Source organism: Marmota flaviventris, chromosome 17 (genome assembly GCF_047511675.1).
Source record: "Marmota flaviventris isolate mMarFla1 chromosome 17, mMarFla1.hap1, whole genome shotgun sequence".
In the NCBI taxonomy this organism is placed as follows: Eukaryota; Metazoa; Chordata; class Mammalia; order Rodentia; family Sciuridae; genus Marmota; species Marmota flaviventris.
This window is the reverse complement of record NC_092514.1, coordinates 24,719,451-24,743,965: the sequence shown is the minus strand read 5'-3', so window position 1 is coordinate 24,743,965 and position 24,515 is coordinate 24,719,451. Positions and strand designations below refer to the sequence as shown.

At 44.6% G+C, this 24,515-nt stretch overlaps 2 protein-coding genes and 1 non-coding gene across 3 annotated transcripts; all 3 read right to left on the bottom strand.

The window, feature by feature from the left end:
- Positions 1–3,507: 3,507 nt before the first annotated feature.
- On the bottom strand, positions 3,508–7,305 carry Vamp2 (vesicle associated membrane protein 2). Its single transcript, XM_027946779.2, has 5 exons — positions 7,190–7,305; positions 6,553–6,673; positions 5,923–6,081; positions 5,792–5,843; positions 3,508–5,173 (listed from the first exon to the last, which is right to left on the bottom strand). Coding segments are annotated over exons 1-5 (351 nt in total). The 5' UTR covers positions 7,192–7,305; the 3' UTR covers positions 3,508–5,156.
- A 14,209-nt stretch (positions 7,306–21,514) lies between these two features.
- Positions 21,515–24,260, bottom strand: Tmem107 (transmembrane protein 107). Its single transcript, XM_027946953.2, has 5 exons — positions 24,091–24,260; positions 23,860–23,927; positions 23,660–23,760; positions 22,816–22,912; positions 21,515–22,570 (listed from the first exon to the last, which is right to left on the bottom strand). The coding sequence occupies exons 1-5, from the start codon at positions 24,175–24,177 to the stop codon at positions 22,501–22,503; spliced, it is 423 nt and encodes a 140-aa protein (XP_027802754.1). The 5' UTR covers positions 24,178–24,260; the 3' UTR covers positions 21,515–22,500.
- Positions 21,754–21,888, bottom strand: LOC114101812 (U8 small nucleolar RNA). Its single transcript, XR_003584402.2, has one exon. It is a non-coding gene; the product is annotated as a U8 small nucleolar RNA (small nucleolar RNA).
- Positions 24,261–24,515: the final 255 nt, after the last annotated feature.

The following is a 24,515-nucleotide window of genomic DNA, read 5'->3' as shown; positions in this document are numbered from 1 at the left end:
CGACCCATGCCCCGCGCCGCGTGCAGCCGCCCCGCCCTCGCAAAGCCTCCATTGGAATTTTCAGCCGCCGTTGTCTTCCCATTGGTCAGCGTGACAACCGGTAGTGATAGATCCACGTGCGGGAGGGACAGCCTCTGTGCGTTGATTGGGAGACTGACCGGAAGCCACACCTCCATCCGTTTCCGGAATTTCTACTGGCTGTAACAACAACCCGCGACCTACCCATATCGGTTGACGCAAAAGCCAGTCCGGCCCTCCAAACTTTCTCATAGGCTGAGGTCGTGGAGATGTAGGTGACACGTGCTGGAGATCTCACGCGGCAACTTGTTTACCCAGAAGCTGGGGATTTTCCTTGACGACATTTACCCAAGACTGTGTGCGCAGGCGCATCGAGCGTGACCTGCACGCAGGCGCAGATGTAAGCGGTGATGGCGTAGGTGGGGACAGTCTGTACGGAGACCCTGGCGTGACTTGAGCGCCTCTGGGGCTTAGCTGCGGCTCTGTGTCCCTGGTACTACCCAAAATTGGAAGATGGAGCCCTAGGATGAAGCGGTCTTTAGATCTCACCGCTGCATCATGGAGATAACGAATGACATTACAGATGCCTCTTGATTATTTTCTGTGGCCAGGCCAAGCGCTTCTCAAAAACACCAAGGAGGCCGACACACTTGCTACCCACTTCCTCACAAATAAGACTGATTCAGAGGTTACATAATCTGTACGAAGTAATAGCCAACAGTGGAGCTAAAATTTGAAGTCAGGCCCCTGAAACCACAAAGAAAGAATATTCTAGGGCCCAGGGAAACAAATCTACAAGGGATTCAGGAAGACTTTTTTGTTCTTTATATATATGACGGTAGAGTGTGTTTTGACATATTATACATACGTGGAGTATAACTTATTGTAATTAGAATCCCATTTTTGTGGTTGCACATTATATGAAGTCTCACTGGTTGTGTATTCATATATGAACCTAAGAAAGTTATGTCTGATTACTTCTATTGTTTTTCCTATTCCCATTTTCCCTCTCTTCCCTTCATTCTCTTTTGTCTAATCCAATGAACTTCTATTCTCCACCCTACTGCACCATTGTATGTTAGCAACCACATATCAAGAGAGAACATTCAGCTTTTTGGGGGGGAGGGATTGGCTTATTTCACTTAACATGATAGTTTCTGGTTCCAACCATTTATTGGCAAATACATAATTTCATTCTTCTTTATGGCTGAGTAATATGCTATTGTGTATATGTACATTTTCTTATCCGTTCATCTTTTGAAGGGCACCTAGGTTGGTTCCATAGCGTAGCTATTGTGCGTTGAGCTGCTATAAACATGGATGTGGCTGCTTCACGTAGTATGCTGATTTAAATTTCTTTGGGCATATACCAAGGAATGGGATGACTGGGAGACGCTTTTAACATACACAAAATCTTAGCATATTATAAGGTGGAAGTTTAGGTAGACTGTATACCTAGTTACAAGAATTACCTGAGCCTCTTAGAACCACCTTATCAAACAAGCACAGTGGTACACACTTGTAATCCCAACAATTTGGGAAGTTGAAGCAGGAGGATCCTGAGTTCAAAGCCAGCCTCAGCAGATTAGCGAGGCACTTAGCAACTCAGTGAGACTCTTATCTCTAAAATAAAAAATATAATAGGGCTGGGGACATGGCTCACTGGTTAAGCATCCCTGGGTTCATTCCCCAGTACAGGAAAAAATAATTAAAAAAAAAAAAAAAAAAAAAAAAAACCACCTAGGGGCTGGGGTTGTGGCTCAGCGGTAGCGCACTTGCCTAGCATGCGTGAGGCACTGGGTTCGATTCTCAGCACCGCATACAAATAAATAAAAATAAAGGTCCATCAACAAATTAAAAAATTAATTATTAAAAGAAAACACATAATGAGAATCTCTAGAGAAGGGGCCTAAAAATCTGTTTTTATTGTTTTTTTAAAATAAATGACAGCAGAATGCATTACAATTCTTATTACACATATACAGCACAATTTTTCATATCTCTGGTTGTACATAAAGTATGTTCACACCAATTTGGGTCTTCTAAAAATCTGTATTTGAAAGCAGCTCTAAAGATGGCCAGCTAGCTCAGCCAGTAGATCATGAGGCTTTAAAAGCATCCATGAGCCAGATATGGTGGCCCATGCCTATAATCCCAGCAGCTAAGGAGGTAGGAGAATCAAGTTTAAAGCCAGCCTCAGAAATTTATCGACAACAGGGGCTGGAGTGTGGCTCAGTAGCAGAGTGCTTGCCCCTCACATGTGAGGTACTGGTTTCAAGCCTCAGCACCACATAAAAATAAACAAACAAAATAAAGATATTATGTCCATGTATAACTAAAAAATATATATTAAAAAAAAGAAATTTATTGACAACATATCTCAAAATAAAAAAGAGCTGGGGATATCGCTCAAGAGCTATACATCCCATCTATTGTATGTAGTATGTCAATACTATGTATATGTACTGTGTCAATACTAGTTTGCTGTATGTCATAAATCTGGGTCTTCCTGAGCTGATTCAACAAGTATTTAGCATTGGGAGGCTCAGGCAGTAGATCCAAAGTTCGAGACTAGCCTCACCAACTTAGCTAGGTCCTAAACAATTTAGACCCTGTTTCAAAAAACTAAAGCAGAGAGCACTGGCATGTCTGTAATCCCAGCAACTCAGAAGGCTACAGCAGGAGGACTGAAAGTTCAAGGCCAGACTTGCAACTTAGGCCCTAAGCAACTTAGCAAGAACCTGTGTCAAAATAAGAAAAAGGGCTGGAGTTACTCGGTGGTTAAGTACCCCTGGGTTTAATCCCTGGTCCCTGCAAAATATAAAAAAGGCTGAAATGCAGCTCTGTGGTGAAGCACCCCTGGGTTCAATATCTAGTACCAAACAAAATCAAGTATTTATTAATCCCTTTGACACTGGCATACTGCTGAGCACAAAGGGGAAAGAGATGATTCACGACATGACCATCTACTCCAGACCTAGGAGTGAATAACCCACTGGGAGCAACTAAAGAGCACCTAAATCTAGGAGGGGGCAAAGGAGTCCAACATCAAAAGCACACCCCAGGCAAGCTGGGAACCCCAGAACTTAAAAGTTCAGCAGCCATTACCAATTCCTGGTGCCCCTCTGTTGGCCACCTGAGGAATCACAATTTGCATTGCTAAAGATCAGGGCCTCCTGCAAAGCCCAGCTGCTTCCCAACCTCCAGTTACACCTGTAGATCCAACATCCTTCTCCCTTAACAAAGGATTAATCCCAGTAACTCCGGAGTCTGTGGGAATCTGCGGAATCTGCAACAGGGGACCTTGAGTTCAAAGCCAGCCTGGGCGATTTACCCAGACTGTCTGGAAATAAAATAAAAAGGGCTGGAGATGCAGCTCAGTACTGGAGCACTTGCCTAGCATGTGCTAGGCCCTAGGTTCAATCCTTAGCAGAGAAAAAAAAAAAACAACAACACACACACACACACAAAAATACAGACACTACCTGGTTACTCATTACACATTTATTGTACATTTTCACAATCTGGATGCGCCACAGAATTGGGGGCACGGGATGGGGGAAGAGGGAAGGCAGGGGACACTGGGATAATATGGGGGGTCTAGAACACAGCACCCCCACCCCCAGCATCTCTCCTACCCTTTCACACCACAATTTAGATCTCCCTGCTCCCCCTCCACACAGAAAACCTGGAGTGGTGGTGGGGGCATGGGGAGTTTGGGGGCCCCCTCCAGTGGCAGGCTAAGGGACTGCACCCTCAGACCCCTAAAATTGTGCCATTTAAAAAGACATTAGACCCATCCTCTATCACTTCACCCAATGAGGGGATAGCTCTCTCTGGGGCTCAACAGCACCAGAAAAGGGCAAGGATTCCCCATCATCCAGCAAGTCCCATACACACATTGGCAGTGACTAATACCCCCACCCTGAATACAGGGGGGCAGTCAGAGGAGCTGGGCAGTGATGGGGGCAACACCCCCCAAACAGGGGAGGAAGGTTTCAGTCTAACCTCCAGCAGGGGTGAGGCCAGAGATTTCAGGCAGGAATTGGGGGGATTCTCTGCCCTGTCCCACTCCTCCCCAAGGCAGTGATGACTCCCCACACACACTGGTAGCCACTCCTCCCAAAAGAGATCAGATTGTTGCCAACCCCCAACTCTCCTGGTGGGAGGAGGAGGCAGATCAGGCAGATGGGAAGGAGGGAGACCCCTGGGAATGTCAGTTGCGTGCCCCACATGAAAACTGGGGAGCAGGAATGTAGGGAGAGACCCCAAGTGGCAGAGTTATTGGTCCATCATAACACACTGAACTCCAAGACACTTACACACCAGCTGGGGGGAGGGAGAGGAGGGTACAAGAGGATTGGAAAATTAGGATAGGGAAGGCAAACTGGACTAGAGGGGCTAGGAGGGGGCAATACTGGGGACCAGGGCCGCCTGGTTCCCCAAAAGCCCAGACTCCCCACCACCTGCATGTAATGTCGTGCAAATGAAAGTGTGATACAAGGACCAATGGGGACTAACTCCTCAGTAAAAAAGAAACACAGGTTGAGAGAAGAGAAAAATGGAAGAAGGAAACCTAAAGAGATGTCAGTATGCAAATGATATGCTAAGTAACATGCTGGAAGCTCCCAGAAGACCTTGGGATTCTTAGGACCGAGTAGGGCCAGTCTCAGAACCTCCCAAAGGGTGCAAAGATGCACCTAGGGAGGATTGGACAGGTACTTTTTTGTCTTTTGGGGTGTTGCATGGGGGACTGGTGAGGGGAGAGGGTCAGTTAAATCCAAGGGAAGGAGAAGGAGAGAGGGAATATTGCATAGCAGATGCAAATGTAGGGACTTGGGACTGTTCAGGAAGAGAGGGAAAGGGAAGAGGAAGAGGAAGAGAGAGGAGATAGGAACCTCAGGAAGGGGTGTTAAGGACAACCGGAAAAATCTTCTAGTAATAAAACTACAAACAGACCAAATATATATAATATTATATATGTATAAATAACAGCTGGCTATTTACAAGGGGGCACACACACGGACACACACACACGGATCCAGGGGAAGGGTGCTGAAAGATATGGCTGAGAGGTGAAGGAACGGCTGGGGGTGGGGGAGAGGCCCTTCTCTAGGCAGGGCAGACTCCTCAGGGATTTAAGTGCTGAAGTAAACTGTGGAGAGAGGGTAAGAGAAGGAGGAAGAGGGAGAGGGGAGAAAGAGAAAGAAAGCAGTGTGTCAGGCCTGGCCCTGTTCCAATCCTCCCCACTCCACTCCCCAGCTGCTTGGTGTACCTTCCCCTCTCTTGGCCTCAGTATCTCCATCTATAAAGCAAAAGCTCTGGATGGTGGGTTCCAAAGTCCCTTTAACTCTATAGCATGGTCTTAGAATCAAAGACCCCTAATTCTGTGGGCCTCTGAAACTACAAGCTCTCAAACAGTGGGGTAGCTGGCTTCCTGGTCATATCTTAAGTCTCTGGGCCTTTCCCATCTCCTTCTCCCCAGTTCTAGAGTTCCCAGACTGGGCTCTTAGGCCCAAAGGGTCCTCAATAGAATACTGGGGACCCACCAGATTTCCTGTTTTCAAAATCATAATACAAATTGCCCATATCCAGGCAAAGTGAAGGCTAAACAACACAAAGGTTTTCAGCTCTAGATGAACCAGAACTGCAATTAGCAGCTACATATGTCTTTTGTTGAAAAGTCAAAACTAGGTTAATGACCTTCAAAACCCAGAATCCACAGGGGAAATCTCTCCAGAGAAAGGGCCCTGGCCACTCCTGCCCCACTCACCGATGATGATGATGAGGATGATGGCGCAAATCACTCCCAAGATTATCATCATCTGGGGGTAAGAAGGGATGTCAGTAAGATAAACCATGATACCCCCATATACCCAGTCCTCCTACCTGCCCCTCGTTTACCTTGAGGTTTTTCCACCAGTATTTGCGCTTGAGCTTGGCTGCACTTGTTTCAAACTGGGAGGCCCCTGCCTGGAGTGCATCTGCACGGTCATCCAGTTCCGATAGCTTCTGGTCCCGCTCCAGGACCTTGTCCACATTCACCCTCATAATGTCCACCACCTGGGGGAGGGGTCCACGAGGCAAGGAGTGTGCCAAGTCCCGCCTGAACGAGGGCATTCCTCGAACATGTGCCCACTGTGCCACACATGGTACATGCACCCTGATGCTGCCAGGCTAACATGCCAAGGACACACACAGAACATGCCTAGCACACCTGGGGACATGCAAGGAGCATACATCAGGGGTGTGCTGGTAGCCAGACATCTCAGATGTCAAAGCAACGTCCTATATCTATGGAGCCTCAAGCAGGCTATCCATCATCAGAGCACACCTGCCCAGGCAGGCACACCCCAGGCTAGCACCCTTCCAAGTGTGTGCTGAAAGGGAGATAGGGATGGGGCATGGCATGTCTTTGACGCAAAAACCACAGGCCATAGACTGTCATCGCTCTCAAACCAAGATTGGCCCTCCACAACTGTTTGCCAATCCCAGTCTCACCCACTGTCTTTGACACCCGTCCCCCACACTCACCTCATCCACCTGGGCCTGGGTCTGCTGCAGTCTCCTGTTACTGGTGAGGTTTGGAGGGGGCGCAGGGGGTCCACCCTCCCCAGCTGGAGCCGCAGGGGGGGCGGTGGCAGCAGTAGCCGACCTGAGGAGCAGGAACGGATTAAGACCCAGGGCCTGAGGCCGCTAGCACCACGGTCAGGGCTCCGCCCATCCACCTGTCCACGGATCGTCCCTCCAGTCCTCCTTTTCGGAAGGAAGGCTACCCGATGGGATCACCGGTCTCTATCCCGCCCTGCCGCGGAAGAGCTGCGTGACCTTGAACGAGCCCCCCCTCCCCCTTCCGGGCCTCAGTTTCCCCGCCCGTCACATGAGGGCGACCTCACGGTCACAGTCCGGGGTCCACCAGAAATGACTGAAGGCCGCGGTGACAGGGGTGGGGCAGGGCGGGAGGACATGGGATCCGCTGCCTCCCGCGGCCATCGCCCGCGCGGGCCTGCCGGGGACGCCTGTCTCCCCGGCCGCCCGCGCGCAGTCAAGGAGCCAGCCGGGCCCCCGGGCGCGGAGGGTGCCGGTGGGACCCCGGCACTCCCCGCGGCCGGTTTTCAAAGGCAGCGGCCGGCACGGGCAGCGCGGTGCGGGCGGCGGGCGGCCGACTCACATGGCGGGGGCAGCGGGTGGAGGACTTGGCAGCGGCAGTGATGGCGGCAGCAGCGGCAGCGGCTCGCGCTGGCTCGGACTGGCACTGGCTGCCCGGGACAGGAAGATGGCGGCCGCGCGTCACCCGCATCCGGGCACTGCGGGAGGGGGCGGGGCTAGGCAGGAGACTCGTCGGGAGCGGGGGCGGGGCAGGGCGCGGCTGGCGGGGGTCTTGTGTTGCTGGGGCTCCCGCACCTGCCTCAGCACCCACGAGAGCCCCCAGGTGACTGTTGCGGCTCCCCTAAACCCACCGCCACACCTTGTCTAACCACTGGTTCAACCGCTCCCAAGCCCTCTGCCACCTGTGTCTTGTGTATGGCATACCACACTCCTCACATACCACGGGTCCCACTCCTCCACCTAAACTACTTCGTCCCTCATCTGCGAATCCAGATGCATGCACCCTTCACAGCACAAAGTCTCCCAACACCTGGCAACCAACTTCAAGCACCTGGAATGGGCTGAGGATGGGAAATAAGAAAGGGCCAGTGCAGGTGGCCCGGAAATGTGTGTAGCTGGGACCCTGTTGCTGGGGTAGAGTGGAGTGGTGGGAGTTGATCCTACCCCATCATAGGACAAGTAGATGTCTCAAGGGAGGTATGGGATACTCGGCCACTAAGAGATATGAACTAAAACCCTATCCCCAACCAAGTCCTAGGAGAGCCTGCAGGCCCGTGAAAGCTGCGGATCCTCACAGTTGAAGTTCAGACCCAGAGTATTCTGTAAGCAAAGCTGGAGCAAGCGTGACTGAGGTACAGCAAGCTAAAGAATCCAGAGAGGAGGGCAGAGACTGCCCCGTAGGGCTGCTTTACATAGTGGTTGCAGGCTAGCCAACACCTAGTTCTTTCCCAGACTGTCCAGGCAGGAGAGGGCAAGGGCAACACCTGCAGTACTCAGATTATACATCCTACTTTACATGGGGATTCCAATCACAGATGTGACTTTGGACATCCTCTCTCTGGAGCAACTACGTGTGTAGACATCAACTTTGTTCAATGATTTGACCTGGGTAATGGGAAGAGAGTATTTCAGGCCTGGTCCATCCCTGACATCCATGTGGGTCCTCTAAACTGACCCAGCAGCTGTACACACTCCCATCCAGCTTCTCAAAGAAGATCGAACTAGTGAGTTACTGGTGGGTCAAAGCCAGGGTGAAAGAGGCATTTTAGAGGAGGCCTATTGTCCCTGTGTTGTGGGGTACTCACTACATCCCTGGAGGCTTGGGGAGGAAGATTGGTGGCCTTGATCTCTGAGCCAAACAGGAGCTGGCTTCGTCCCTCCCCCACCCAGGCTTTCCAGGGCTTCAGAATCTGTGATCTTCTTCCACTGCAGTGCCCCACCCCCTCCCAGCAGAAGCCCAGGGACTGGCTCTGTCACCAGAGGTGTCATTTCCCAGCTGTCTGGGGGAGGTGAGTGAGCAGCTAATGTATGTGCTGGGTGCCGGGGCTCAGCCAAATCTAAAATGCTGTCTGCTCCTTCCGCCTCCCAGGAGCAGCCATGTCCGTGGTCCTTTTGCACTGACATAATTTTGGGCTGTCTCAGCTTATGTGAAAGAAAAAAAGGAGCATCTTCCATGGGGTCTCAGATCTTGCTGTAAAAAACTGGCTTTTTTTTTTTTTTTTTTTGTCCCTGAGACCACTTTCCTTTCTAGTCAGAGAATAAAGATGCCAAATTCTAGATTTTCAAGTTCAAAAGCTTCAAAGTGTGGGTATAAGACAGGGAGAGTTAGGAGGAGGTAGGTACAAACAGGCAGAGCCCTCTACCCTCCCCAACACCCTGCACTAGCTGGGGACAGCCTAGTGCAGGACCTGGCATAATGTTGAATACTAGTTCAAGGAAATGGGGTGATCCCCATTTTCCCTGGCCAAGTACAGGGGATATGGAAGACAGAAGCCCACATAAATTTGGGGAGAGCCCATTGTTTGTGGCTTAGAAAGCTAATATATTGCTTTTGCAATGTGGATGGTAGGTGGGGGGAAGCAGCAGCAGCAGAGTAGAAATGAGAGCACATATGAGCCATGGAGATGGGGAACCCAGGAGGACTGACCTCAGAGTGAGGACTCACTGCACAACCCCTCCCCAACACACCCGACCTAGGCTGTGGTGCCAAAAAACTCCAAAATTAGATCGGTGGGGGGGGGGGGGCGCGGGAGGAATGAGGTAGGATGACCGAATTCACCTGGAAATGAATAAGAGAATGTTTTCTGCAAGCAGTTAGAATGGAGACCCACGAAAGAGGGAGTCGATTATAAAAATAAATAAATAAAGTATTTGCAAAACTGAGATGGTGGTTTCCACGTTTACCTACTGGGGGATTGAAGGCTGGATTTCTAGGCCCCGCCCCTAAGGATCCTTCTAAGGATGTGGGCTGGGGGCCTGACGTTCTTGTTCATTTCTAAGGAGAACTTTCCTGGGATTCCGACGTGGGCGACATCTAGAGATCGCACCGTTTTTCCCTCTTGAAATAACTGCTGGTTTCGAAGTTGAGGTGGAAGGGGGCTGTGCCATTGCCACACTTACTCATAAACTTCTCTATCCTCATGAGTCAAACCTGACCAAACTGGTAATTAATTTCAGAGACCTCTTGTGTCCCTCCACGCAGCATGTACAGCAAAGGTCTTTTAATTAAAAACAGATGAATTGTGGTTGGGACCCAGGCTGGGAGGCGAGCCGCCTGAGATCAGCAGAAATCCTGTAACCTCTAAGGTGCCCTCTGGCCCTGATGGTTTCCAGGGGACACCTTGTCAAGCTCCCAGCTCCAGGAGGGGAGGGAAGCTCCAAAGGCTCCTGTGTCAGATGCTTTAGGTGAATTGCCAGGAGCGCTCAATTCTACGGGAGTACCTTAAGCCCTGGGTACTAAGGATGGAACCCAGAGTGGATTCGTTTTTCATCACACAGATAATGTGACATTAAGCATAACATTGAAGTTCCCTTGGCCACCACATCCTTTTGTTTTACTCTCTAGAAGATTTTGGATGTCCTTGTTTTTGAAAAACTAAATAAAAGCTTTTTGTTCATTTATCTATTTTTCTCAATCCAGAATGCAATATCTTCTCTCTGATAATTATATTTAAAAATTTCAATATCAGTTTTTTTAAATAGGTAACTCAACCATACTAAACAATCCAAAAGACACAAAGAAGGTAGTGAACCATCAGAAGATCTGAGCCATCCCAGGCCCACCCTAAACAGCTGCTGTCTAAAGGTGTGTAAATCCTCAGGGGATACTTGTTGCAGACACAGTATATACCTAGATACTTCTTTTCCCCCTCTTTATTTATTTTATTTATCTATTAATCTTCATTTATTTATTTATTTTGGACTGAGGATTAAACCCAGGGACCCTTTACCACCAAGCTACATCCCCAGGCTTTCTATTTGATATTTTAAGGGCCTCTCTAAATTGCTGAGGCTGGAGGCTAACTTTGAACTTTCCATCTTCCTGTCTCAGCCTCCTGAGTTGCTGGGATTACATGCAGGGGTTCCTCTTTTTATAAATACAAATGGTAAACTGGGCACAGTGGTGCCTGTAATTCCAGCAGTTTGAGAGGCTGAGGTAGGAGGATCATGAGTTCAAAGCCAGCCTCATCAACTTATCGAGGTGCTAAGCAACTCAATGAGACCCTGCCTCTGGAACTGGATGTGACCCAGTGGTTGAATACCCCTGAATTTAATCCCCAATACCAAAATAATAACAATAATAAATAAAAATGCTAACAGACTATGCACATTGATTTGTACCTTAGGGTTTTGGTTTGTTTGTTTTGTTTTGTTTAATTTTCCAATTATAGGTTTAATCTTTGTATTAAACCATAACATACACACATAAACTGGAATTATATTAATCTGTGTGGTTCTCCCTGCACAAGTATCAGATAAGTGCCAGGAACAACTGTGTGGCCCTTGTTGTGATGGACTTAATGATCATGACTCAAACATTGTTAAAATTAAAAAGTAGAATCTGAGCTGGGCATGGTGGTGCACACCTATAATCCCAGCAGCTTGGGAGGCTAAGGCAGGAGGATCCTGAGTTCAAAGCTAGCCTCAGCCTGACTCTAAAATAAAATACAAAAAAGGGCTGGGAATGTGGCTCAGTGGTTAAGCGCCCCTGGGTTCAATCCCTAGTACAAAAAAAAAAAAAAGTAGAGCTGGGGATGTGGCTCTGTGGTTTGAGTACCCCTGAGTTCAATCCCCAGTACCTGCTAAAAAAATAAAAAGGACTGGGGATGTGGCTCAGTGATTAAGCACCCCTGTGTTCAATCTCTGGTACCAATTTTTTTTTTCTTTTTACACTTAAAAATAATAAAAAGTGGAATCTGGGCTAGGGGTGTAGTTCAACAGTAGAGTGCTTGCCTAGCATGCACAAGACCCTGAGTTCCATCCTCAGCACCAAAATGGGAAAAGAAAAAGGAAGGAAGGAAGAGAGGGTGGATGGGTGGGTGGGAGGGAGGGAGGGAGGAAGGAAGGAAGGAAAGAGTAGAATCTGGTGGTGGCTGCTCACATAACTAGAAACAGTAGGATCTGGGTACTGGAATGATGTCATCAAAGATGTTTCTCTGTTCCTCAGCTCTGCTTTCCTCTGACGTAGCTTCATTTCTAGATAGGCAACATAAGCAGCTGCAGGCTCACATTTGATAAAAATGTTGTAGCTTGTTTGTATATCGTTTTTTTTAAAAGAAAAACAAGTTATGTTCAAAAGTTCAAAAGAACATATGGGGGTTGGGGGATGCAGCTCACTGGTAGAGCACTTGCCTAACATGTTGGAGGCCCTGGGTTCCAACCCACCACCACCAAAAAAAAAAAAAAAGCATACAGTTCAAAACAGAAGAAGTCTTCTCCTGTATCCCAGCAACATCTTTTTTCCTCACAACAACCAGTTCTCTCAAAAATTGCTTGTGCCTCCTTCCAGGAATTTCACTGTTGTTTTGTATGTGTTTTTTGGTGCTGGGGATTGAACCCAGAGTCTTATGTTTCTAAGACAAGCACTCTACCAACTGAGCTACACCCCAGCCCCTGGTTTTGTTTAAGACAGGGTCTCTAGTTGCTGAAACTGGCCTTGAGTTTGTGATGTTTCCCAAGTTACTAGGATTACAGGTGTGCACCACTGTGCCCAACCAAAAATGTTCTTGGTATATACAATCATATTTATAATTTCCACTTTTTCAAAAAGTGGAAAGTATTATTAGTTATAGATGAACACAATACCTTTATTTATTTATTTATTTATTTATTTTTATGTGGTACTAAAGACCTAACCCAGTGTTTCACGTGTGCTAGGCAAGCGCTCTACCACTGAGCCATAGCCCCAGCCCTAGCTTTCACCTTTTAATACTAATGTCAGCTGACTCCTTGTAACCTTTTTTGTAGTGGTACCCCCTCCTCCACAAAAATCTTAACTGGGCTTCTTCAGAAATGCTCACCATGGCTGATTTTAGGACTGTCAGTGAAAGAGTCTCTACAAAAGAGTTCAATGTAGATAAACTTCCTATTTTCATGTTGCCCTATTTTATTTGACCACTAGCCTAAAGAAACCGCCACTCCAGGTGCTAGACACCCCCTTAGAAGTTTTTCACAAACATTTATCCAGTACAGTAGATTGTAGAGATATATAAACAATGCCTCTGGCCTTGAGCATGAGATGTTCACAGAAATGTCTACATTTCTAAGATAAGAGAAGTTACCAGTTGGGCTCCATGGTAACAGCTGGCAGGGGGAGGAAAGAAAGGGGAGAAAAAGCTCTCCCCTTCTCAGGTGCTGTCCTTGAAGGGTTAACTTGCCCAGAACAGTGAAAGAAAAAGCTTCTTTTATGTGCACTTCTGCAGACTGTGAATTTCTGAGCCCCTCCCCTTACATTCTAGGTATAAAATTCTGAAACTACCTGAACTTGGAGTTCAGGGGATTGATGGATTACAGCAAAAGCTGTGGCCCTCTGAGCCTGGCTGCAGCCAAATAAAACTATTTCCTGCTATCTTCAGTGTCTTGCCTCATCTGTCCCTACAATACTTTGTTTTTCTGTACTGAAGATTGAAACCAGGACTTCAGACATGCTAGGCAAATGCTCTACCACTGAGCTATATGCTACATCCCCAATCCCTTTTAACATTTGATTTTTGTTTTTGTTTTTGTATTGGGGATGGAACCCAGGGGCACTTTACCAGCCCATTTTATTTTTTATTTTGAGACAGGCTCTCACTAACTTGCTTAGGGCCTCACTAAATTGCTGAGGCTGGCCTGGAAATTGTGACCCTTCTGCTTCAGCTTCCTGAGCCACTGGGATTACAGGTGTGAGCCACCATTCCCAGCTAACATTTGATCATTTGATTTTGAGACAGGATCTGGCTAATCTGCCCAGGTAGCCCTCACTCTCAGTTGCACCTTGTTTTTTTTTTTTTTTTTTGTGTGTGTGTGTGTGTAGTTGTAGAAGGACAAAATGCCTTTATTTTAATTGTTTATTTTTATGTGGTGCTGAGGATCGAACCCAGTGCCTCACGCATGCTAAGCAAGTGCACTGCCACTGAACCACAACCCTAGCCCTGCACCTTGCTTTTATTACTTAATATATCTTGGAGAGTTTTACATCACAGTGCACAAATTAGTTTCTGGATGCATACTATTCCATGGCACGGATGTATCATAATTCAACAAATCTCCTGTAGACACTCATTTAGGATGTTTCTAATCTTTTGCCAACACAAGTGAAGGCAAAGATTAATCTACACATTTCCATTTCACCCCTGTGAAAATGTTGGGTTAATTCCTAGACATGAAAATCCTAAGTCAAAAGATATGGGTGTTAGTAATTTTGACTGATTTGATTTTGATGGATTTTGCCAAATTGCTCTCTATGAATGTGTTACCAATTTTTAGTCCCACCAACAAACAGGTGAGGCCTGTTTACCTATGAAACTTTTAGGTCATACACACACACACACACACACACACATACACACACACACACAAAATTAGACATGACTTGTATTTCTCATATTGTGAATGTAAGGCATCTTTTCATGTGTGACAGTTCTTTGTATTTTCTTTTTTTTCGAGGGGAGGGGGTACCGGGGACTGAACTCAGGGGCACTCACTAAGCCACATCCCCTACGCCCTTTTGTGTATTATTTAGAGACAGTCTCACTGAGTTGCTTAAATTGTTGAGGCTGGCTTTGAACTTGTGATGCTCCTGCCTGAGCCTCCCAAGCTGCTGGGATTACGGGTGTGCGCCACCACACCTTGCTCTTTGTATTTTCTTTTTTTTTTTTTTTAATATTACTGTGGATGGACACAATTTTTATTTATTTATTTATTTATTTTTATGTGGTGCTGAGGATCAAACCCAGCACCTCATGCGAGCTAGGCAAGTGCTCTACCATTGAGTCACAACTTCAGCCCCTCTTTGTATTTTCTTGTCTGTGAAATGTCTGTGAAAATTTTTGTACATTTTTATTGGATTGTTCAGGCTTTTCATATATATATATAGATAGATAGATAGATATAGATTTTTTTTTTCCTTCCTGAGAATTGATCACAGGGCTTTATGCATGCTAAGTTCATACTTTTATCACTGAGCTACACCCATAGTCCCCAATTAATTAATTAATTAATTAATTTTGGTACTGGGGATTGAACCCCGGGGGGCTGAACCACTGAGCCATATCTCCAGTCCTCTATATTTATTTTAACTTTTTTTGAGACAGGGTTTTACCAAGTTGCTTAAGGACTCACTAATTTGTTAAGACAAGCCTCAAACTTAGGATTCCCCTGCCTCAGAGGCTCCGCAGTCACTGAGATTAAAGGCATGCCCCACTGTACCCAGATCCCACATTTCTTTAAAAAATATATTTTTAAATGTTGATGGACCTTTATTTTATTCATTTATTTATATGTGATGCTGAAAGTTAAACCAAGTACCTCATACATGCTAGGCAAGCACTCTACTACTGAGCCACAACCCCAACTTTCCACACTTTTAATATACTTTTAAATATACCAGTATTTTCCTTTTATGGATTCTGTGGTTTATTTATTTGCAGTGCTGGGGATTGAACCCAGGCCTTGTACATGTGAGGCAGGCACTCTTACCAACTAAGCTAAATCCCCAGCCCAGACTTTGTGTTTTGTTATCATATATAAAAATATCTTCCCCATCCCAAATTTATTTTAAAAAATTCTCTTGGAGGGCACATTACTTCTATGTATTTTTGCCAAAAATGATAACCCCATTTCTACTCATGAGAAAGCACACAACAAATCCAAATGCATAATCTCAGTATACTCATGAGAAAGCATTGAACAAATCCAAATGGAGGGACGGTTTCTGAAGGAGAAGGAGAAATAACTTACCATTTTTCTTCAAATATGTTCAAGAAATCATACATACACACACAGACTGAGGAACAGTCTCAGACTGGGAAAATATAATGTGAAATGACAACTAATGCAATGAAATTCAGGATTAGATCTAAAACCAGAAAAAGAGCATTAATGGGAAAAAACAGAAAAATCCAAATAAAAATTGTAGATTATTTAATAGTGTGGTATCAAGGCAAATTTCTTGGTTTCCACCAATAAATCACGGTTATGAAAGATGTTAACATTTGGGGAACTGAGTGAAGAAGTTACATGTTGCACTATTTTTGCAACTTTTTTATAGGTCTAAAATTATCCAAAATAAGATTAAAAATTCTAAGGTTTCTCTGAGTACCATTTACTTTTTGGGGGGTGGGGCAGGGGATTGAACCCAGAGGTGCTTGTCCACTGAGCTATAGCCCCAGCTTTTTTTTTTTTAATATTTATTTTTTAGTTGTAGTTGGACAAAATACCTTTATTTTATTTATTTATTTTTATGTGGTGCTGAGGATTGAATCCAGGGCCCCACACTTGCTAGGAGAATGCTCTACTTCTGAGCCAGAACTCCACTACCACCCCCCAGCTTTTTTTTTTTTTTTGAGACAGGGTCTTGCTAAACTGCTTAGGGCTTCCCTGAATTGTAACCCTCCTGCCTTAGCCTCCAGTCACTGAGTCACTGGGATTTTAAGCATCTGGATTGCTTTTTATTTTTCACACTGCAATCTTTATACACCCACATGCACACACACAATATCTTTTATTGTTTTATTTATCTTTTACATAGTGCCGAGGATCGAATCAGTGCCTCATACATGCAAGGCAAATCCTTCACTGCTGAGCTGCAAACCTAACCCCATACGGCAATCTTTGTTGTTTTTTTTTTTTTTTTTTTTTTAATATTTATTTTTTAGTTTTCGGCAGACACAGCATCTTTGTATGTGGTGCTGAGGATCGAACCCGGGCCGCACGCATGCCAGGCGAGCGCGCTACCGCTTGAGCCACATCCCCAGCCCATCAATCTTTGATCTATAAATAATACTGGTACAAGGTATTGATCCTTATTATTCCATAACTGATGGCTATTCAGTTGTTCTAATAACTTTCATTGACGGATCCTTTTTTCCCCACTGACTTATTTTTAAATGATTCCTTTTTTTAAATTGTGGTAAAAATACAAAAAATTCACCATCTTAACCATTTTTAAGTGCACAGCTCAGTAATAAGTATGTTAATATTCTTGTGTAATCTCCAAAACTCTTTTCATCTTGCAAAATTGAAACTCTATACACTATTTATCTCCCCTATTCACCATTCTGTTTCTATGAATTTGACTACTCTAGATACCTCATGCTAGTGGGATCATACAGTATTTGTCTTTTTGTGACTGGCTCATTTCACTTAGCATAATGTCCTCAAGGCTCACCTATGCTGTAGCATACATCAGAATTCCCTTCTTCTTCTTTTTTTTTTTTTTCCAGAGGTGGGCAGTTACTGGGGATTAAACTCAGAGGCACTGAGTTTTTTTGTTGTTGTTGTTTTGTTTTGTTATTGTTTTTTTGAGACAGGGTCTCTGTAAGTTGCTTAGAACCTTGCTAAATTGCTGAGGATGGTCTCGATCTTGCAATTCTCCTGCCTCAGCCTTCTAAATCCTTGGGATTACAGGCATGCACCACTACATCTGGCCCTTTTTAAAAAATATATTTTTATTTTTAATTGACACATAGTAATTATACATACTTATGGGATCCAGGATGACATTACAATACATGCTTACAATGTGTAATAAGCAGATCAGTGTAACTGGCATATCTACTGCTTTAGATATTTTGTTTTTTGGTACTGGATATTGAACCTAGGGGCATTTAACCACTGTGCAACACCCCTAGTCCTTTTCTGTATTTTATTTAGAGACAGGTCTCACTGAGTTGTTTAGCAGCTTCGCTAAATTGCTGAGGTTGGCTTTGAACTTTTAATCCTCCTGCCTCAGCCTCCAGAGCCTCTGGGATTACAGTCGTGTGTCACTGTGCCCAGCTCTACTGTCCGTATTGGGAACATTCCAAATTCTCTCTAGTAGCTGTTTTGAAAGTCAGTGCAGGGCTGGGTTGTGGCTCAGTGGTAGAGCACTTGCCTAGCACGTGTGAGGCACTGGGTTCGATTCTTGGCACCACATAAATAAAGTACAGTTATTATGTCCACCTGCAACTAAAAATATTATAAAAGAAGAAAGAAAGAAAGTCAATGCATTGTTGTTCACTACAATTATCCTACTGTGCTATGGAACATTAGAAATTATTGCTCATGGCTGGGCGTGGCAGCACATGCATATAATTCCAGCAGCTGAAGCAGGAGGATCACAAGTTCAAACCCAGCCTAAGCAATTTAGTGAGGCCCTAAGCAATTCAGTGAGACCCTCTCTCTAAATAAAATACAAAAGGGGTCTGGGGATGTGGCTTAGTGGTTGAGTGTCTCTGAGTTCAATCCCTGATACCAAAAATAAAAAAATAAATAAGTTATTGCTGCTGTCTATCTATCCCTGTATTCATTGTCTACCCTCTCTCCACCCCCTGTACCCCATAGAATTTCCTTCCTTTTAAAGCTGAATAATATCCCACTGTAGGTACATACCACATTTTGTTGATCTATTCCTCCATTGATGAACACTTGGATTGCTTCTGCTTTGAAGTCTTATAATAACGTTGCTATAAACATATTTGTGCAAATAATCTGTTCAAGTCCCTGCTTTCAATTCTTCTGAGTATATATAAAAGTTCCATGTTTGTTTTAAAATGATGTCTTTATCATCCACTGAATTCTATATATTTAGGCCTATTTCTGAACTCTCTGGTGTGTTCCATTGGCCTATCTAATTATGTAACAGTACTACACTGGATTAGTCATTGTATTTTACAGCAGGCTTTTATTTCTCAGAGACCAGGCTTCTCTTTTCCTGGTTTGCTGGGAATGGTGGCACACATCTGTAATCTCAGAAACTTAGGAGTTTAGGCAAGGAAGATTGCAAGTTTGAGGCCAGCCTGGGCAATTTAGTGAGACCCTGTCTCAAAAATAAAAAGTAAAAATGGTTGAGGATGTGGCTCAGTGATAGAGTGCCCCTAGGTTTAACACCCAGTACTGACAGATAGAAAAAATTAAATTAAATTAAAAGTCCTGGTTTATCAGGCTTTATGTCTGAACCAAACGCTGTGGCTAGAAAAATGGAATGCTTTTATTGGCCAGGCTTGGACCTCAAGGCCACCCCTGAAGCAGAGAGAGGGATGGGAGGGAGTGGCTGTCAGCCTCTTACTAACCCTGAGGACTAAGAATGGGGGAAGGCCTCCCAAAGGAAAAGAAAGGTGCTATTACCAGTAAAAAGGATGGATACTGAACAGGCAAAAATAACAGATATCCACCATGATGGGAAAGTCTCAGAATCTAAGTCAACTTAGGGAACAGGCACCTACCAGTTATCAGAGGTCCAACACCCTACTAACACTCCAGCCTAATCCCTGGATTATCTCAATTAATCTCTTAACAATCCCATGAAATACTTCTGTGAACTGAGCTGAGACACTTTGGTCCCTTTGGTAGATGTCAGTAGTACACCACACTACACCCCTACTGCCTGGTAAGAAGTTAGGTGCTGGGAGGCCTGGCATGGTGGTGCATGCCTATAATCCCAACAGTTTGGGAGGCTGAGGCAGGAGGATTGCAAGTTCAAAGCCAGTCTTAACAACTTGGGTAGTTCCTAAGCATTTTAGTAAGATCTTATCTCAAAATAATCAATAAAAAGGGCTGGGGTTTGGGGTTATAGCTCAGTGGTAGCCTTGCATGTATGAGGCACTGGGTTTGATCCTCAGCACCACATAAAAATAAATAAATAAACAAATGAAGGTATTAAAGGGGGGGTGGAACTGGAGATGTGGTTCAGTGGTTAAGTACCCCTGGGTTCAATCCCTGGTACCAAAAAAGAAGAAGGGAGCAGTCAACATACTACATTTTGAAAAGAGGTCAAACTGAAGCCCAAGAAGTGATCCTGGATCATTTCCCAAACAAGGAAGTCATTGGTGTTAAGCAGTCTGTTGGGATGGCAGAACAAGTGTGGTCTGGTAAATGCTCAACAACCAACTCTACCCCCAAAGACTATGCATTTTTTGTTTGTTTTTTAAAATATGCATTTATGTATATGGACAAGTTTTTAAATAAATTTTACTGTACTATAGCACAAAATTTATAGATAATAATAAAATATATAATATTATTTACCATAAATTCCATTCCTGTATTTGTGATTTTATAAATGGAATTGTAGCCTAACTACAAGTATAGTTCCAACATAAAATAAAGATACATGTTGAAACCCCACTGGTTTGTCAATGACTTGAGTGACTTCTTTGTTAAATCAGATAACAGTTTTCAAATCCTATGAATATTTGCAGTACTAGGGATTAGACAGGGGTGCTATACCACTAAGCTACCTCCCCAGCCACTCACCCACACCATTTTTTTTTTTTTTTTTTTGAGACAGAGTCTCACTAAGTTGCCCAAGGCTGGCTTGAATTTGAATTTGCAATCCTCCTGCCTCAATCTCCCAAATTGCTAAGGTTACAGGTGTGGCCATAGCACCCACCTCACATCCTGAGAATATCTGGATTGTGCTATTCACAATGTAACAATTGCAGACATAACACTTTTAAATTTAATCCCCATTAACATTTTCTGTATCACTTTCTTAAATGTAGACAAATAAAAAAGCATGATTTGTAGCATTTGCCAGTTTCCATAGTGTAAAAATTCCTGCTAATGTCTATTTCAAACCAGCTAAAAGTCAATAAATTAGTTGGGAACAGATGCATGCTAGAACATCACTATATATTATTTCTACCATACAGATACAATAAACAGAAATAATCACAGGAATGTATAACAAAAAAAATCACCAAGGCAGAAAGCACTTGGTACTTATTACCTCTTTTTATATTACTTTTTTTACTTATTTAAAAAATTTTTTTGATGCCAGGGGTTGAACCCAGGGCCTCAAGGTCTCTGAGTATGTACTCTTCCACTGAGTTATGCCTCAGCCTAACTATAGGTTATTTAATTGTAAGTTTACATGACCTTTAATAATGGTAAGCTGATAATCACCTTTCCTAAGTCAGTAGGAACACTCCACTGGGGGACAACAGAGGCAGACTGTAAGGGGATGAAATAGACCTTTCCTACCAAGGCATTAACCATGGCCAGCAAAGCACATCTTCCTGGCTTCCCCTCTTTGCTCCTGCTAAGCTCCAGGAGTTTAAGAAGCAATCTTTTTTGCCACACCTTGGGCAAATTCATCTCTACTCCATAGCACCTTTAATTATCTTTTGTAGGACTTTTCACAATTTGTAGAATTAAATCACTCTGGATGAACTAGAAATTGTTTCTTTTCTGTATTAGCCATAAGATTTGTAATGGTCAAAGCTGAGTATGGGTCTTTTTCACATCTATTCCCTTAGTCCTAGTTGCATCACTTTGCATATAGTAAGAGCTCAATAAGTAAGTATTGAATGAATGCTAAGAATGAAGGCCTGCTATAAGGACAGACAGAAAAGTTATGTGTATGTAAAGCATCATTAGAGAGTATCTCCTTGTATGAGTTTTGCTTATTTTTTTAATGGTGCGGTCTCTGCCATTCAGGACTGAAAAGTGTACAGAGAACCTTCCCAACCTACAGTGAATTTAAGAATATTCATTTTGTGACAAGACAGAACATTTGACTTTCGTAATTTGTGTTTCTATGTTATTATCAGCAAAGGCACGAAGGAGTGTGAGTGTTCTCATCAGACTACAGACTTAACAAGGATTTTACTAGGTTTGTGAGTGGTTACTCCAACTTCTAACGTGCTCTCATCCTGAGCAAGTAGTCCTCTAATGTTGAAGGTTGACAACATACTACTTGCAACACTAAGTATGACCGAAACTTTATAGAAAACGTGATATACAGCACCGGAAAAAAATTACAGCAAATTCCCCAGTACATAACCATAAAATATAAGAAAGCATTATCTTAAATCAAGGGGAAAAAAAAAACAAGACAACTGAATAACAAGCCCAACCCCCACAAAAATCTCACTCGAAAAGTGAGACTAACACAAGTTTTTTCTCTGTCACTGCAAATTAAAAGGTATCAGATCGCCAGGAAGAATCAGATAGGAGCAATCAGGGTGTTGCAAGTCCTGATTACGCAGAGACGTTAATCACGTATCATGCAAACTCCAATCATCATGTTCTATCTGCCCTCCGAAAGGAGGAACAGGTAAGGATTATCCCACCTGACGATACGACGTACCCTTGCCTTGTCCGTACTCAGTAGAATAGATTCCGCTGTAAACTACGGTGAATATATAACAAGCTAACCTGATCAACTCAGCTACTTAAGGATCTTTTAATGCTAAAGCTGAATTTATTCTAAAACCTTTTAAAGTAAATTTTTTCCTTCCGCGCCAAAAAGGGAGAAATTAATTGCTCCCATAATGCTCTGCTCAATACGTGTACGGAGCTCTGAACACATCATTATTTACATATCCCCGCCCACTTCCTTCCGCCTGACATCTACCGTAAAAATCAAAGTAGAAGCGAAACTGGTTATCTTACTGTCTGTAAGGCTGAAACACAGCCTTTCTTTTCTCCAGCAGTTTAACTACCCCAATTGTCTCCTGCAAATTGCATAAGTCTTGCTCTTACTATAAAATATATTTTATTACAAGGCACTAAGGAAAACGCTAATCTCGTATTCGGGAGATAATTATCCCACTGCTATCCTTTACCAGAAATAGTTTGAGAGGAGAGGGAGAAGAAACTGAAGCCTATGCTTTCCTTCTTCCAGGAACGGTTAGCAGCTTCTCGCTCCTCCATCCTTCGTCCCTACTTTCTTTCCCGTCATGAAGGTGATCAGAAAGGTTTCTTTTTTAGACCAAGGACAGCGACGAATAAAGCCACTTCAGTGATAGCTGGGAGGGCACTGTGGAAGGTAAGAAATGAGTTCAGGGTCCCTTCCGATATAACACCCAAATCTTCAAACCAGAAACTCCACCCCCTAGGTCTAAGGAAGTGGGATGAGAGTGAGGGATGCAATTTCAAAAGACTACAAGATGTTGAGTGGATATGGTATATCATACATGAGGAAAGCCCTATATAGGGGAAACCTTCAGATTGGGGGTAATCCTTCTTCTTCCCCCATTCCCCAAATATTGAATACTATCACACCTGCAGAAGACAAAAATGTACCAGTATGTGGTACACTCCCAGCGCTCGAATATGAAGAAGGATAGAGCCACAGATGCACTACAGTGAGCCCCAATAGCTTGGAAATGCACCAGAGTCAAGGAAAGTCTTTGGATCCACAGGCAGTAATGGACCCGAAATGGCTGTCAGTGAGGCTGGCACCTGAACCGGAGTTAATCTCTCTCTTTCCTCATCATATTGCAAGGACCACAGTCAGCAGCCCTGTCTCTGAGTTTTAGGACAGTCATGTGAGTAGAGGCCAGAGCTGAGCTTGGCCAGATGTGGCCACCATTGCACACCTAGGGATCAGCCTGGACCCTTTAGGTGAGGTAAGGTAGGTAGGTTCTCTACTGGCATCACCCTCCAGAGCCATCATCCTCCTGGTCCACATTTCAAAAGTAAGAGCTTCCCTAATCCATGTGCCTCAATTCCTTGGCTTTATATCTTTACACCCTCCTTTGGAATTGTTTATTACTCTTACAGATGCATGTCTGTGTGTCTGCCTCCTTCCATGTGGGAATCTTCAGTGCCCAGTGCATAACAGGGCTTAACAAATTTTTTTGATAATTTATTTTTTAGTTATAGGTGGACACAATATCTTTATTTTATTTTTATGTGGTGCTGAAGATCGAACCCAATGCCTCACGCACGCTAGGGGAGTGCTCTACCTCTGACCCACAACCCCAGCCCCAACAAATGTTTGAAAATTGTATTAAATCCCCTGCACTGCCTTAGAAGATTTCAACTGGATTCTTTTTGCTGGCTTGGACAATTGTGCTAGAAAGGACTTGTTAAATGAAGGAAATCACGAAGGCAGAAAGGATACAGATGAGACCCTGAGTGCTGTTGAACATGGAAACTCCTGAGAAGAAACCGGCCAGCTCCACTGCAAAGAGGGCCAGGGTGACAGACAGTGCTATCACCAGCCTGCAAAGAGAAAAGGGATTGGCTCAGAACTTCTGGACTTCTTCAAGACCCTTTCATTCCCACCAACTCGGGTCAAAGCACCCGGCCCCAAGAGCTCACTGAATGTCTTGCTTCTCATATTCCTCGGGAGTGAACCTGAGAGGCAGGCAAGCTTGGATGTTGCTGTCCTGGGAAGCAGGGAAGAAAGGAAGAGAAATGAATGATGGGTGGACTGCGGGGAATGGAAGGATACAAAGGGGCAAGGCCCCAAAGGGGTGAGGCAGGATTGGGGTGGGGCAACTCGGAGATGGGAAAGGGGGTGAAAGGAGGGAGGGCAGCTGTGTGTCTTACCCGGGACCAGAATAATGTGATGACGACCACTAGATGCGCCAGAAGTGTCAGGAAGCGAGAAGGCACGAGCCCTGAGATCCGACCCATGGCCTTTGGGGACAGGAGCACGGCCTCAGAGGATGGGAGTATAAAGAGGATCACTCCTAGAGTCTCTGCTAGCGGGCAAAAATCTCCGCTTACGCCTACTTCGCGCGCGCTCTAGCGCCACCCAGTTGTCTTGGTAACTGTGTAGGCCGGCGCCACGCCTCTTTCTCCGAAAATCTCGCGAGAGGAGTAAACTCACGCGCTGCCGAGGGGAACCTGGATGTCAGTGGTTCGCAGCTACAGCTGCCCTCCGGCGTCGGTTCGGCAGTCTGCGGCTGAGAGTGCACTCTGTAGCAAGCCCCGCATCACCGAATTTGTCCTCTTAGGGCCGGCAAATAGAG